Source organism: Moschus berezovskii, chromosome 8, assembly GCF_049115385.1.
Source record: "Moschus berezovskii isolate FMDL1 chromosome 8, NW_MosBer_1.0, whole genome shotgun sequence".
Taxonomy (NCBI): Eukaryota; Metazoa; Chordata; class Mammalia; order Artiodactyla; family Moschidae; genus Moschus; species Moschus berezovskii.
The window spans coordinates 97,118,631-97,132,135 of record NC_142467.1 but is presented as its reverse complement, the minus strand read 5'-3'; the positions used below and the strand labels follow the sequence as shown (position 1 = coordinate 97,132,135).

General features: G+C 45.7%; 1 protein-coding gene across 5 annotated transcripts in view; it reads right to left on the bottom strand.

The window, feature by feature from the left end:
* The window catches only part of INSR (insulin receptor), a 151,104-nt gene that overhangs the window by 19,641 nt on the left and 117,958 nt on the right, over positions 1-13,505 (bottom strand). For all 5 annotated transcript variants that reach the window (XR_016038087.1, XM_055428931.2, XM_055428929.2 and 2 more), the window contains 3 exons: positions 10,652-10,926; positions 9,623-9,762; positions 2,375-2,534 (listed from right to left, as the gene is read on the bottom strand). Coding sequence is in view for 4 of the 5 variants with exons in the window: in XM_055428931.2 (XP_055284906.1) it covers positions 2,375-2,534; positions 9,623-9,762; positions 10,652-10,926 (575 nt within the window). In the remaining variant the exon portion in view is untranslated. The remainder of the gene's footprint in view (positions 1-2,374; positions 2,535-9,622; positions 9,763-10,651; positions 10,927-13,505) is intronic.

Genomic DNA, 13,505 nt, shown 5'->3' with positions numbered 1-13,505 from the left:
GAGCTAGGATTCAGGAAGGGAGGCAGCCAGGATGCAAAATTTGAGAGGAACTCTTGCTTTGGGCCATGCCAGGGCAGAGTCACCCCCAGAGGGTGAGTACCTCTCTAAATTTTACACCCTGGGTGTCTTGCCAGCTTTCTTATTTCAGAAAGAGTTGTTAATCGAATGTGCTGAATATTTAATTCTCCATTGTTAGCTACTGTTAGTAAGCTGTGCTGAATTTCCTCATTTATCTTTTGGTGACATCTCTGATCATTTCCTTAGGATGAATTTCCAGAGCCACCATTTCTGGCTGAAACAGTAAAAGCTTTTATAAGCTTTTTTTTTGGATATATATGTTATTAAAGGACTATGGTTTAGGACTCACCCACCATGAAAAATAACATCCATGTGTCTGCACTCTTGGACAACACTGTGTGTAATTAAATAACAGAAACAAGCAAAACACTTGCCAATTTGATAAGTTAAAAATTCTATTTCATTTTGATTTGCTTTTGTTTTTCCTTTCGGTGTGGTTTTGAGTGAAGTTGGTTATTTTTTTGCCTTATGTTTTCTATTTTTCTATTTCTTTTAAAATTGGCTATTTACATCCCTTGCTTATTTTTATGTGAGAACATATATCTTTTACTCATAGGAGACATAGATACATACTCATTTTATATTAAAGATATGAACTCTTTGTCAATGAGGTCACAAATATATTCCCACTTTGACAGTTTCTTTTGAATTCTGTTCATGGTTTCCCTCTAAATCCTTGAAAAATCTGTGTTAGCAGTGTCTTTGTTATTGATGAAGCCCTTGGAACACACCTGAGTTTATGCTAAGAGATAAGATAGTTTGAGATGGGGCTGGCCACCAGAAGACCAAGTGTGTGATTAGAGGGGTTAGACTTTCAGACTGGCCTCCAGACAGGGGAGGGGGTTTGGAAATGGAGTTCCAAACTGATCAAGTGGTTAATGACTTGATCAGTGTCACCGATATAATGAAACCCCAATAAAAACTCTGTTCACCAAGGCTCAGAGAAGCTTCCTGGCTGGTGGGCACATTGATATGCCAGGATGGTGCTGTGATGTGTCCTGATTCCATGGAGAGAAGACACAGGAGCCGTGTCTTCCAGTCCCTTCTTGGCCCCCGCCATGTGCGGCTCTTTATCTGAGTGGCCCTGACTTACACCTTTTGTAGTAAAGCCCACTGTCCCACGGCATTTTCCTGAGTTCTATGAGCCATTAGGTTGTTGTTTGGTCATTTGGTCGTGTCTGACTCTTTATGACCCCATGGACTGCCAGGTTTCCCTGTCCTTCACTATCTCCTGGAGTTTGCTGAAACTCATGCCCATTGAGTTGATGATACCATCCAATCATCTCATCCTCTGTCATCCCCTTCTACTCCTGCCCTCAATCCTTCCCAGCATCAGAGTCTTCTCTAGCAAGCAACTAAATCTGAGGGGGTTGTGATAACCTCAAAATTTGTAGCCAGCCAATCAGAAGTGCAGGTGGCCTGGAGGACCCCCAAGCTTGCATCTGGCATCTGAGGTGAGGGTAGTTTTAGCGGGAACCATGCTCTTTAACTTGTTGAATCTGGGCTAACTCCAGTGGAAAGCATCAGAATCATAGTGCTGAGTACCTGGTTAGTGTCAGAACACTCATCCTGACCCCAACCTTGACCAGAACCAGCCCAGCAAGAATCCCTTTCCATTTCCACAGTCTCACCAAGCCTGGTAGATAAAACTCCAGCCAACTAAGCAGAAGCTCTATCTGCCCCCCTCCCACCCAAGTTTCCACTCCTCCTGGTCTAGAATTGCCCCTCCTGCTAAGCGTATGGGTTCCTACACCCACTGGTCTGTCCTCTCTTATACATTCTTCCAGGTTTCAGTCAAGAAGTCACCGCCTCCAGGAAGCACTCCCCGACCAGCTCAGCTCTCCCCATCTCTCCCTATTCTACTGTCCACAGTGTGTCCAGCTCGCTCAATGGCAGCACTTCCTGCCAGCATGCCCAAGGCTGAGTAGATAAGCTCCCACATACTCCCTTGGGGGACATGGCCCATCTGAAGACAAAGACGGAGACCCCAATAACAGGAGCTAATGTGCTTATCACACGTGCCCTGTGCCAGCCACTTGACATTCATGATGTCACTGAAGCCTCCCTTCACCTCCAGTGGTGGTCCTAGTATTATACCCACAGTCGGATGAGGAAGCATGGGCTCAGAGAGGGCAAGCATCTTGCCCTGGTCACACAGCAGCAGCCGGTGGACCCCGAGGTCAAGTCAGAGTCTGTACCCACAGCCTCCAGGCTTCCCCAAGCTTCCTTTGAAATGCCCTGCTAGACCCAGCACCAAGCACAGACTCTACCAGTCAAAGTGGCCATGCAGACTTACAATAGTCTGTCACGTAGAAATAGGTGGCTTCCGTCCAAGACCCATTGCCTGCCAGGGAGGTGGCCCGAACTCGCACGCTGTAATTCCCAGGAGGCAGCCCGCGCAGCCGGCAGCCACGCTCCAGAGCATAATGCCGGCGGGAGACACAGAGGTGCAGCTCCTGAAAGACAAAGATCCCACTCAGAAACGACATGGAGAGAGTGGGGCATAAACACTGCAACACGTGAGCAATGTTGAGCCTCGTGGAATTCCAGAACTGTAGCTCTATGGATAAGGCACAGATAGAGAGGTTATCCGGAGAAGGCAATGGCAAGCCACTCCAGTACTATTGCCTAGAAAATCCCATGGATGGAGGAGCCTGGTAGGCTGCAGTCCATGGGGTCGCTAAGGGTCGGACACGACTGAGCGACTTCACTTTCACTTTTCACTTTCACACACTGGAGAAGGAAATGGCAACCCACTCCAGTGTTCTTGCCTGGAGAATCCCAGGGACGGGGGAGCCTGGTGGGCTTCCGTCTATGGGGTCGCACAGAGTCGGACACGACTGAAGTGACTTAGCAGTAGCAGAGAGGTTATCGGGCTTCCCTGGTGGCTCTGAGGGTTAAGAATCCACCTGTAATGCAAGGGACCCAGCTTCGATCCCTGGATCAGGAAGATCCCCTGGAAATGGCAACCCACTCCAGTATCCTTGCCTGGAGAATCCCATGGACAGAGGAGCCTGGTGGGCTACAGTCCAAGGGGTTGCAAAGAGTTGGACATGACTGAGTGACTTTCACGTTTTCAGAGAAGTTATTGTTGACAGTAGCCAATATTCCAAAACGATAGCCAAGCACATGGCTTAGATCATGGCACTTAACCCTTACGATGTCACGCTTAGCTTAGTTAGAAACAAGGAAAGCGAGACTTAGAGCAGAAGTCAGTGAACTTTGGCTGCAAAGGGCCAGAGAGTAAATTATTTTTAGCTCCAAGAGGGCCAGGTGGTCACTGTTACCAATTCAACCTTCATCAGCTCAAAAGCAGTCAGAACCAGATCCTGAATCTCTAATATCCGTAGACAAACAGGCGTGGCTGTGTGCCCACAAGACACAGTAGATGCTGAAAGCTGAACCTCGCAGAAATTTACACATGTGAGATACTAGGGCTTCCCTGGTGGCTCAAACAGTAAAGAATCTGCCTGCAATGCAGGAGACCCAGGTTCAATCCCTAGGTCAGGTAGATCCCCTGGAGAAGGGAATCGCAACCCACTCCAGTAGTCTTGCCTGGAGAAATCCAGGGACAGAGGAGCCTGGCAGGCTACAGTCTATGGGGTCACAAAGAATTGGAGACAACTGAGTGACAAACGCACACACACACACACACACACACGAGCTACTATTTTTCTTTTGAATTTTTTTCAACTGTTTTAAGATGTGAAAGTGATTCTTAGCTCATGAGCTGTACAAAAACAGGCAGTGCATAGTTTGTCTTCTGCTTCTGGGGGAGTTGAAATGATTTGTCCCAGATCTCATATCTGGTCATTGGCAGGGCAGCCCTTGAACACAGAATTGTCTGGCTCCAAAACCACCAACTGTCTGGCTTCCTTGAAACCACCATGGAGTATTTTCACCAGGACTCTGGGAGGGCAGGAAAGAAGGAACCCAGATCTCCTAAATCACCTGAGAACCAAGCAGATACATGGACTTAATGCCTTAAGGACAAATTTTAAAACAGCTTCCTTCTCACAATGCAGCCTTTTTATTTATTTATTAAAAGAGTTTGGGTGTGTTTGTGTGTGTGTGAGTGTGTGTGTGTGAGTGTGTGCACACGTGCACATTCACTCATATCCAACTCTTTGTGACCCCATGGACTGTAGCCCGTCAGGCTCCTCTCTCCATGGGATTTCCCAGGCAAGAATACTGGAGTGAGTTGCCAATTCCTTCTCCAGGGGATCTAAAAGAGTTGGGATCTACTCAAATGTCTGGCAAGAAGGGTAGAGATAAGTAAGCATACACACCCCAGCAATAAACATGTAAAAAGAAAGAAACCCAGGGCCTATTAGGAGAAGCATAAGGCTCACTGGGAAATATGATCATGAAACCTGTAAGCGTCGGCCTGTTTTAAAACTTTCCAAAACAGCTCCAAGTTCATAGTGCACGCAGGGAACTGGACTGGAAAATTTCAGGAGGGAGTGAGAAGAGAGAGAGAAACGTAAAAACTCCCGTGCTTATCATGTGATAATAACAGCAAGAAAACAGATCGGGCTAGTGGCAGGAGTGGGAAAGTCTAGTCCAAAGGTTCTTCCAAGTCAAATGAGTCACCCAGTGGAAAGGGACAAATCAGCAAATATAGAAACCAAAGGGAGCTGCTATCTGGAGAGAAAGGGAAAACATAGCCTCCAGTGCTGGTCGGGTACCTCGAGGGGTGAGGACGGAGAAGGGAGCCTGATGGAAGGAACTGCTGCTGCTGCTGCTAAGTCACTTCAGTCGTGTCTGACTCTGTGTGACCCCATAGACGGCAGCCCACCAGGCTCCGCCGCCCCTGGGATTCTCTAGGCAAGAACACTGGAGTGGGTTGCCATTTCCTTCTCCAATGCATGAAAGTGAAAAGTGAAAGTGAAGTCACTCAGTTGTGTCCGACTCTTACCGACCCCATGGACCACAGCCTACCAGGCTCCTCCATCCATGGGATTTTCCAGGCAAGAGTACTGGAGTGGGGTGCCATTGCCTTCTCCAATGGAAGGAACTAGAGACACCAAAAAAAAAAAAAAAACAAGAAGCAAGTCTGATGAAGAATGAAGAAGCCAATTACAGAAAAGTTTGTTTAAAAAAGGGGGAAAAAAAGAAAAACAGCTCAAAACTGCAAAAACATGCTGAGGCAAAGGTGTTAAGTGCACAGAAACTGAAAATTGAAGCTCTTTCCAAGGAGATGGTTCCTGGGTCCAGGGTGTCCCAGGATGGGAGGGGAAGTGGTGAGGGGAGAAATGACTGATGCAAAGTTCAAGGAGAGGCAGAATCAAAAACAATGGTGGTTTTGGCTGTTCAACTAGCAAATAAGAGGGGAAATGACCTCCCACCAAATGCTGGAGAGAATTTTGTAAACCTGGCAAAATTACATCCCAACAGTACAACTGGTGCAAAAACACTTTTTTTTACTTTACTTTTTTCCTTTATCAAGGGTTTCCCAGGTGGTACAGTGGTAAAGAACCTGCCCGTCAATACAAGAGTTGCCAGAGTCATGGGTTCAACCCCTGGGTGGGGAAGATCCCCCCGTAAGAGGAAATGGCAACCCCCTGCAGTATTCTTGCCTGGAACATCCCATAGACAGAGGAGCCTGGTGGGCTACAGTCCACAGGGCCACAAAGAGTCAGACACAACTGAGCAACTGAGCGTACACACACATTATTCAAAGCGGTGCTAGACAATTAAAGAAAATGGAAATAACAGGCCAGTTTTGTTCATGAAGAGTTTTTTTTTTCTTTAAGGTATTACAACCTCTCACTCCTAACTTTCCCTCCAACTCCCTGTTCCCCTAAAGAGCAAATAGGGCTGGTCTGTCTGGGATCAGGATCAGGCAGAGTTTATGATGGGGACTGGTGGTAGGGATTCCTACTGGTGACCCTCGGGTTCCAGAAATGAGAGAAGCAGGCCAGCAACGGTGGCTGGGAGAAGTTAAGGTTGGATCCAGTGCCAATAGGGTAACCCATGTTATATTGGGATGCAGAAATTTAGTGTTCAAACCTGTGAAGTGAAGTGAAAGTCACTTAGTCGTGTCCAACTCTTTGAGACCCCATGGACTATAGAGTCCATGGAATTCTCCAGGTCACAATACTGGAGTGGGTAGCCATTCTCTTCTCCAGGGAAATCTTCCCAACCCAGGGATCGAACCCAGGTGTCCCACATTGCAAGCTGATTCTTTATCAGCTGAGCCACTAGGAAAGCCCTACTGGTGATCTTTGGGTCCCAGAAATGAGAAAGGCAGGCCAGCAAAGGTAGCTGGGAGAAGGGTTGGATCCAGTGCCAATAGGGTAATACCTGTACCAATTTACCCATGTTATATTGGGATGCGGGACTTTAGTGTTCAAACCTGGGAAATTCCAGGCAAATGAGGATGAGATGGCCACAGTAGCAGAGACCTGTCTCCATAGAGACAGAAAGCAGATTAGTGATTACCAAGGGCTGAAAGGAAAGGAGGTAGGAAAGATTGGGGGTTTAATGACTGGAGGTGGAGGTAGGCTTTCTTTGAGAAGTGATGAAAATATTCTGGAATTGTGGTGATCATAGCACAACTCTGTAACTATATTACAAATCACTACATTGCATTAATATGTGTTCAGTTCAGTTCAGTCACTCAGTTGTGTCTGACTCTTTGCAGTCCCATGGACTGCAGCACGCCAGGCCTCCCTGTCCATCACCAACTCCCGAAGTCCACTCAAACTCATGTCTATTGAGTCGGTGATGCCATCCAACCATCTCATCTCTGTCGTCCCCTTCTCCTCCCACCTCCAATCTTTCCCAGAAATCAGGGTCTTTTCAAATGAATCAGCTCTTCGCATTAATATGTGTTAAGTGGTTGTATTTTACCTTGTATGAATGTATCTCAATTAAGCCGTTATTTAAAAACCCTTATGCCTAAGCCAATCAGCACATAACACTGTCCTGGTCGTATGACTGGGTGTCATGTGACCTCAGCCTGGCTGGAAATGCTGGGACACAGACTCTCTTCTTCCAGGCTTAGTGCTGAAAGAATATGAGGGTTGGAACCTCTAAAATCACAGGACAGCCAGGAGCTATTGGGCTCACTGCAAGGACCCTTGAGACACAAAATATCCAAAGGAATCTGGATCCAGCTGTGCCTGAACTCCATCAGCTAGTTATGGAAGCTAATAAGCTTCCCTTTGGTCATAAGTTACTTTCGTGGCTGCTGGTGGAAGATGAAGTAACAGCTTCAGATCAGATCAGATCAGTCGCTCAGTCGTGTCCGACTCTCCGCGTCCAAAATCCAGTGCTGGAAATCTCAGTCTCCCCGTTATACTGGGCCATGATCACCCCTAACATAAAACCTTTAATAAAAACTGTATATCCACCAGTTTTATGTAAGCACCATCTTCTATGTATCTACTCTCCAATGGGTGGACATCTAGTGGCTTGCACTTTTTGTTAGTGGTGAAATTCTTATGCATAAAGCTTTGCTACCAACCCAAATCTGAACTATTTCTTTAGAACAAATCGGCTTAATATATATGGGATAAGATATTAAATCACCTGTGCACTAGTGGCTCCCTGTGAATCGTGCCTCTCTTTATATACCCCTGAAGGCTCCTCTCCCACACTGATTCTGGGCTCGGCCACTGGACTCACACTGGTACATATTTTTCCTTGACAACTATTTCTCTAGACAACTGGGCAGGACATATAAAAACAGGCCAGGGGCCAGTTTGGCCCATAGATCATAGTTTGCTGATTTCAGTTCTAAATCATCATCAAAGCTGAATATCTGGGCACCCAGAGATGTGGTCCCAGGAGGGATCAACAGATGGAGGTCCATTTGTCATCTCTGGCTTGGGGAAGCCAAACTGTGCCCACCAACTTCTGTTGCATGCATGCTAAGTCAGTTGTGTCTGACTCTGCGACCCCATGGGCTGTAACCCACCGGGCTCCTTTATCCATGGGATTCTCCAGGCAAGAAATCTGGAGTGGATTGCCATGCCCTCCTCCAGGGGATCTCCCTGACCCAGGGATTGAACCCACATCTCCCTCAGCTCCCACATTGCAGGCATATTCTTTACCGCTGAGCCACCGGGGAAGCCAACAACCTCTCTTAGGGGTTGGCAAACTAGAGCCCACAGGCTGAATCTGGTCCACTGCTTGATTTTGTAAATAAAGTTTTATTGGCAAACGGTCATGCCCACTCATTTTCATTCTGTGTCTGCTTTGAAGCTATGATGGCAGCGCCAAGCAGTTGACCCAGAGACTGTATGGTTCTGAAAGCAGAAAATATTCACTCTCTGGCCCCTTATAGAAAATCACCTCTGATCCACGTGATCACCCTCAGTGGCAGATGGCAGGCACCAGAGTCCCAGGGTCTGGGTTTGAGTGTTGGATGTGTAACCTTGAGAAAGTCTATTTGGCTCCCTAAATTTCCATTCTCTCAGCCATAAAGGGAGACACTCACCAGCAGATTCTACCTTGTAGGGTCACTGTGAGGTGTAAACGGATCATTGCAAAGGGCTCAATTGATGGCAGGGTACACCCTCTGGGTCAGCTCAGGGAGGTGACCTGTCATCCAGTAAATGGGAGAAGTGGCCCCAATCAGCCCAAGCCTCAGCAGTGCCTCTCTGGCATGTGTGTGTGCTCAGTCACTCAGTCGTGTCCGACTCTTTGTGACCCCATGAATCACAGCACGACAGGCCTCCCTGTCCATCACCAACTCCCGGAGTTCACTCAAACTCATGTCCATCGAGTCAGTGATGCCATCCAGCCATCTCATTCTCTGTCATCCCCGTCTCCTCCCACCCCCAATCCCTCCCAGCATCAGAGTCTTTTCCAGTGAGTCAACTCGTCACATGAGGTGGCCAAAGTATTGCAGTTTCAGCTTTAGCACCAGTCCTTCCAATGAACACCCAGGACTGATTTCCTTTAGAATGGACTGGTTGGATCTCCTTGCAGTCCAAGGGACTCTCAAGAGTCTTCTCCAGCACCACAGTTCAAAAGCATCAATTCTTCGGCGATCAGCTTTCTTCACAGTCCAACTCTCACATCCATACATGACCACGGGAAAAAACATAGCCTTGACTAGACGGACCTTGGTTGGCAAAGTAATGTGGATGCAATTAAATTCTGGATGCCTCTATCAGTACCAAGCTCATTGGGTTTTCTGAGGATTTATTGTACTTCACTGATCCCAAGAGACATATTATTTCCACATTTGACATTTCTGAAATCTGAATGCATCTTAGAATGGGCAGAACCTTTTTCTTTCTGAGCAGTCTATGAGAATAACACGGCTTCTTGTCACATGTTAGATGTGGTAAAATTGGATAAATGAGATACCATGTACAAAGCATTTAGCATGCATGGGGCACACAGTCCTGGGGAGAGTTTAGCTACAATAAAATGCTGGACCTGACCCATCTCCCTGGAAAGTCACATATATGTCTTCATGACAAAGCATCTAATGAGAGAAGCACAAGGGCCAGAATTTATGGAAAGGAAGGAGGTGCCAATAACAGACTCAGACTTGAAGGCACATCCCAGGCATCAAGGGTCTTACCTCCTCGCCGTATCGACGATAACTCACTTCATACAGCACAATCAGACCGTTGGGTTCCTTGGGCTCCTGCCACATCAAGTGAACGACGTTGTTCTCGAAGATTTCATGGGTCACAGGGCCAACAATGTCATCTGCCTTGGCTGTAAGGAGCAGTGATTAGTGTCGGGGAGTCGATCCCTGGATCAAACCCTACCTCCACCACTGAGCAGCTGAGCGACCTTAAATTGGTTGTGTAACTGTGTTCCATTTCCCTTATTGGAGAATGGACATTCTCATGGAATTATTTACGTATTTATGACTATCTATGCATCTATCTATGTATCTATTGATCTATCTTACACACTGTTGGTTAGGTCTCTCTGGAGAACCCTAATATATTATATATGTACTATATATGTATGTATTTCTTAATTTCACTTTATTTTTCTTATGACTCACATACAGAAAAAGAGTCAGACACTTAGTGACTAAACAACAACAAGAAAGATGAGTATAGTTAACAATGTATGTGTGTGTCACTCAGTTGTGTGTGACTCTTTGCAACCCCATGAACTGTAGCTCACCAGGCTCCTCCCATGGAATTCTCCAGGCTAGAATACTAGAGTGGGTTGCCAGTCCCCTTTTCAGGGGACCTTCCCAATCTAGGGATCAAACCTGGGTCTCCTGCACTGCAGGCAGATTCTTTACTGTCTGAGCCACCAGAGAAGCACAAAGTTAATAATGCTGTGTTTTATACTTGAAAGCTGCTAAGACAGTAGATCTAAAATGTTCTCACCACAAACAAGAAATGGTAATTTTGTGCCCTGATAGAGATGTTAGCTAATGCTATTGTGGTAAAGATTTTGCAATGTATAATGGAGCAAATCAAAACATTGTACACCTGAAATTTACACAATGTTTTACGTCCACTGCATCTCAGGGGAAAATGAAAAATGATGAAGAATAATAAAGTCTCATGTATGCTGCCTAGAGAGTGGAGAGCTTCCTTGGTTAGCCTGTGTCTCTTGGCTCTGTGATGAGTCGACCTACCTTCAGGCATGGTCCTGGCGCTGACATAGGCAGCCACACTACACCTCTCCTCAGGGGAATCTTGGTTGCAAGCCTGAAGCTCGATGCGATAGCCAGTAAAGTGACGCAGGCCGGAGATGACCAGCGACTCCTTGTTCACCACTTTCTCAAAGGGTCTGTGCTCCTCCGAGCTCGTGGGCGTGCTGGTGGAGGAGGTATTGGGGAACCCCAGAACGGTGGGCACAGCTGCTGTCACATTCCCCACGTCACCAAGGGCTCTTCGTTTCCTCGAAGGCCTGTCATGACAGGAGGACACACCTGGTCATACAATCACCATCTTTGAAAAAATGCTGCTGGAGAATAAAAGGCTTAAAACCAAAGATTGAGATGAAGTGAGATTCAAGGGGAGGAGCGTGTAGATTACAGTGTAAATTTCCAGGAATTATAACCCAGAGTCGCTTTTAAAGAAGATGCCCTAATAGGCATCATGTCAGGCAAGCCCACCCCAAGAGAGGAGTGGGGAGGCTCTGGGACCACCCATAGTAGACACACCAATATTCCCCTCAACATGCTTAATTTCAGATTTTCATTTTGCAGATGAATAGTCCAGCCAGGGTAAGTGTCAAAAATGAGATGCCAAAAGTGTGTAAGAGTCTAGCCCTGCCAAATGGTTCAAGCTACTTTACACCATCACCAGTTTAACCAGGAGAAATAATCTTCTTATTCTTAGGACCCTTTAGGACAATGGTATAATCTAAGTGATTAAACTTCAATTCTTGGTAAAAAAAAATCTTAACACTCAGGTTGCTAAGGGTAACTCCCCAAATTGCCTATGCGATCAGCACACTTTCTCCCCTTTAAAAGATATACAAAGAAAAATGTTAATAGCCTAAAAAATTACAAATCCAAAAAGAAAGGCATAAAGAAAATTTTAATTCCTTAGCATTACACTGACAGCTATGTCCTTTGGGCAATTATTTTTTCTGTGAATGCTACATATGGGTATAATGGGGGGATCAAGTTAGTTCTATAATCCACTTGGCTCACTTGTATTAGAAGCAATCTCAAATATTTTCTTGAATACATAATGTCTCAAGTATGATGGAATTTACTTTTTTTTTCTTATTCAAAGTGAAGATATTCCCTCTTTGTTATGAGAGTGCCACATGCTCATTGCAGAAAACATGGAAACCTGTAGAATATTCCATCTAATGTAAGAATCATAATTTACTTAGTCACCCTCCAATTTTTCAAATATAAGCATATTCCCAATTTTTTTGCTATTATAAATATTACTGTGATCATTGTCCAAGTGTCTCATTAGTTCCTAAAAGTAGATGCTAAGAAATTATTAGATTATGCCTCTTCATACCTATGGCTAAATTGCTACCCTCCAGACGCTTTAAACTGACTTGTGGTCACACCCATAAAGGGGTTTCCCAGGTGACAATAGTGGTAAAAATCCTGCCTGCCAATGCAGGAGATGAGACGCGGGTTTGATCCCCGAGTTGGGACGATCCCTCGGAGGAGGGCATGGCAACCGGCCCCAGTATTCTTGCCTGGAGAATCCCATGGACAGAGGGGATTGGCAGGCTACAGTCCATAGGATGCCAAAGAGTTAGACACGACTGAAGCAGCTTAGCACACAAATATATCTGCTGCCTATTTGTTTATTTATATTGTACCTACTTTCTGAAACTCTCGTTCCAAGAATTTCAGGGTTGATTTTCTTAGGTTTTCAAGGAACACTCTTAGATAAAGGGTCAGTAAACTTGTCACATAAATGCTAGATAGTAAATATTTGGGGTTTTGCCAGACGTGTGTTTTTTGTCACAGCCGTTCAACTTGCAATGGCTTTCAAGCCATGGCAGCTTGAAAACAGCCAGAAACAAGTGGGTGTGACTACATTCCAATAAAACTTGTTGACAAAAACAGGCAGTCTGTCTACTCTTGAATCAGAATATCTGAAAATGTCAATGCTTTTGTTTCCCACAATCCATTCCAATTCTCATTTCTGCATTATTACACTGGCTAAATATTCAGAGAATTGTTAATTAGTTATGATGAGATTGGATTCCTTCCAAAGTAAACAGGAATAGTTTTAAGAAAGATATTACTTTGGATGTTGGTTTCATCTAAATAATATTTATCTTGTTGCAGAAGTTTCTAGTCCTAGCTTTATAAAAGGCCTCTCCCCCAACCACCTTTCTTTAAGTTCAGTTCAGTTCAGTCACTCAGCATGTTTGGCTCTTTGAGACCCCATGGACTGCAGCATGCCAGGCTTTCCTGTCCATCACCAGCTCCTGGAGCTTACTCAAACTCAATCATCCAACCATCTCATCCTCTGTCGTCCTCTTCTCCTCCCACCTTCAATCTTTCCCAGCATCAAGGTCTTTTCCAATGAGTCAACTCTTTGCAACAGGTGGCCAAAGTACTGGAGCTTCAGCTTTAGCATCAGTGCTTCCAATGAATAGTCAGGGTTGACTTCCTTTAGGATTGACTGGTTGGATCTCCTTGCAGTACAAGGGACTCTCAAGAGTCTTCTCCAATACCACAGTTCAAAAGCATCAATTCTTTGGTGCTGAGCTTTGGAGATCAGTCCTGGGTGTTCATTGGAAGGACTGATGCTGAAGCTGAAACTCCAATACTTTGGCCCCCTCATGCGACGAGTTGACTCACTGGAAAAGACTCTGATGCTGGGAGGGATTGGGGGCAGGAGGAGAAGGGGACAACAGAGAATGAGATGGCTGGATGGCATCACCGACTCTGTGGACATGAGTTTGAGTGAACTCCAGGAGTTGGTGAGGCCTGGTGTGCTGTGATTCATGGGGTCACAAAGAGTCGGACACAACTGAGCGACTGAACTGAACTGAAA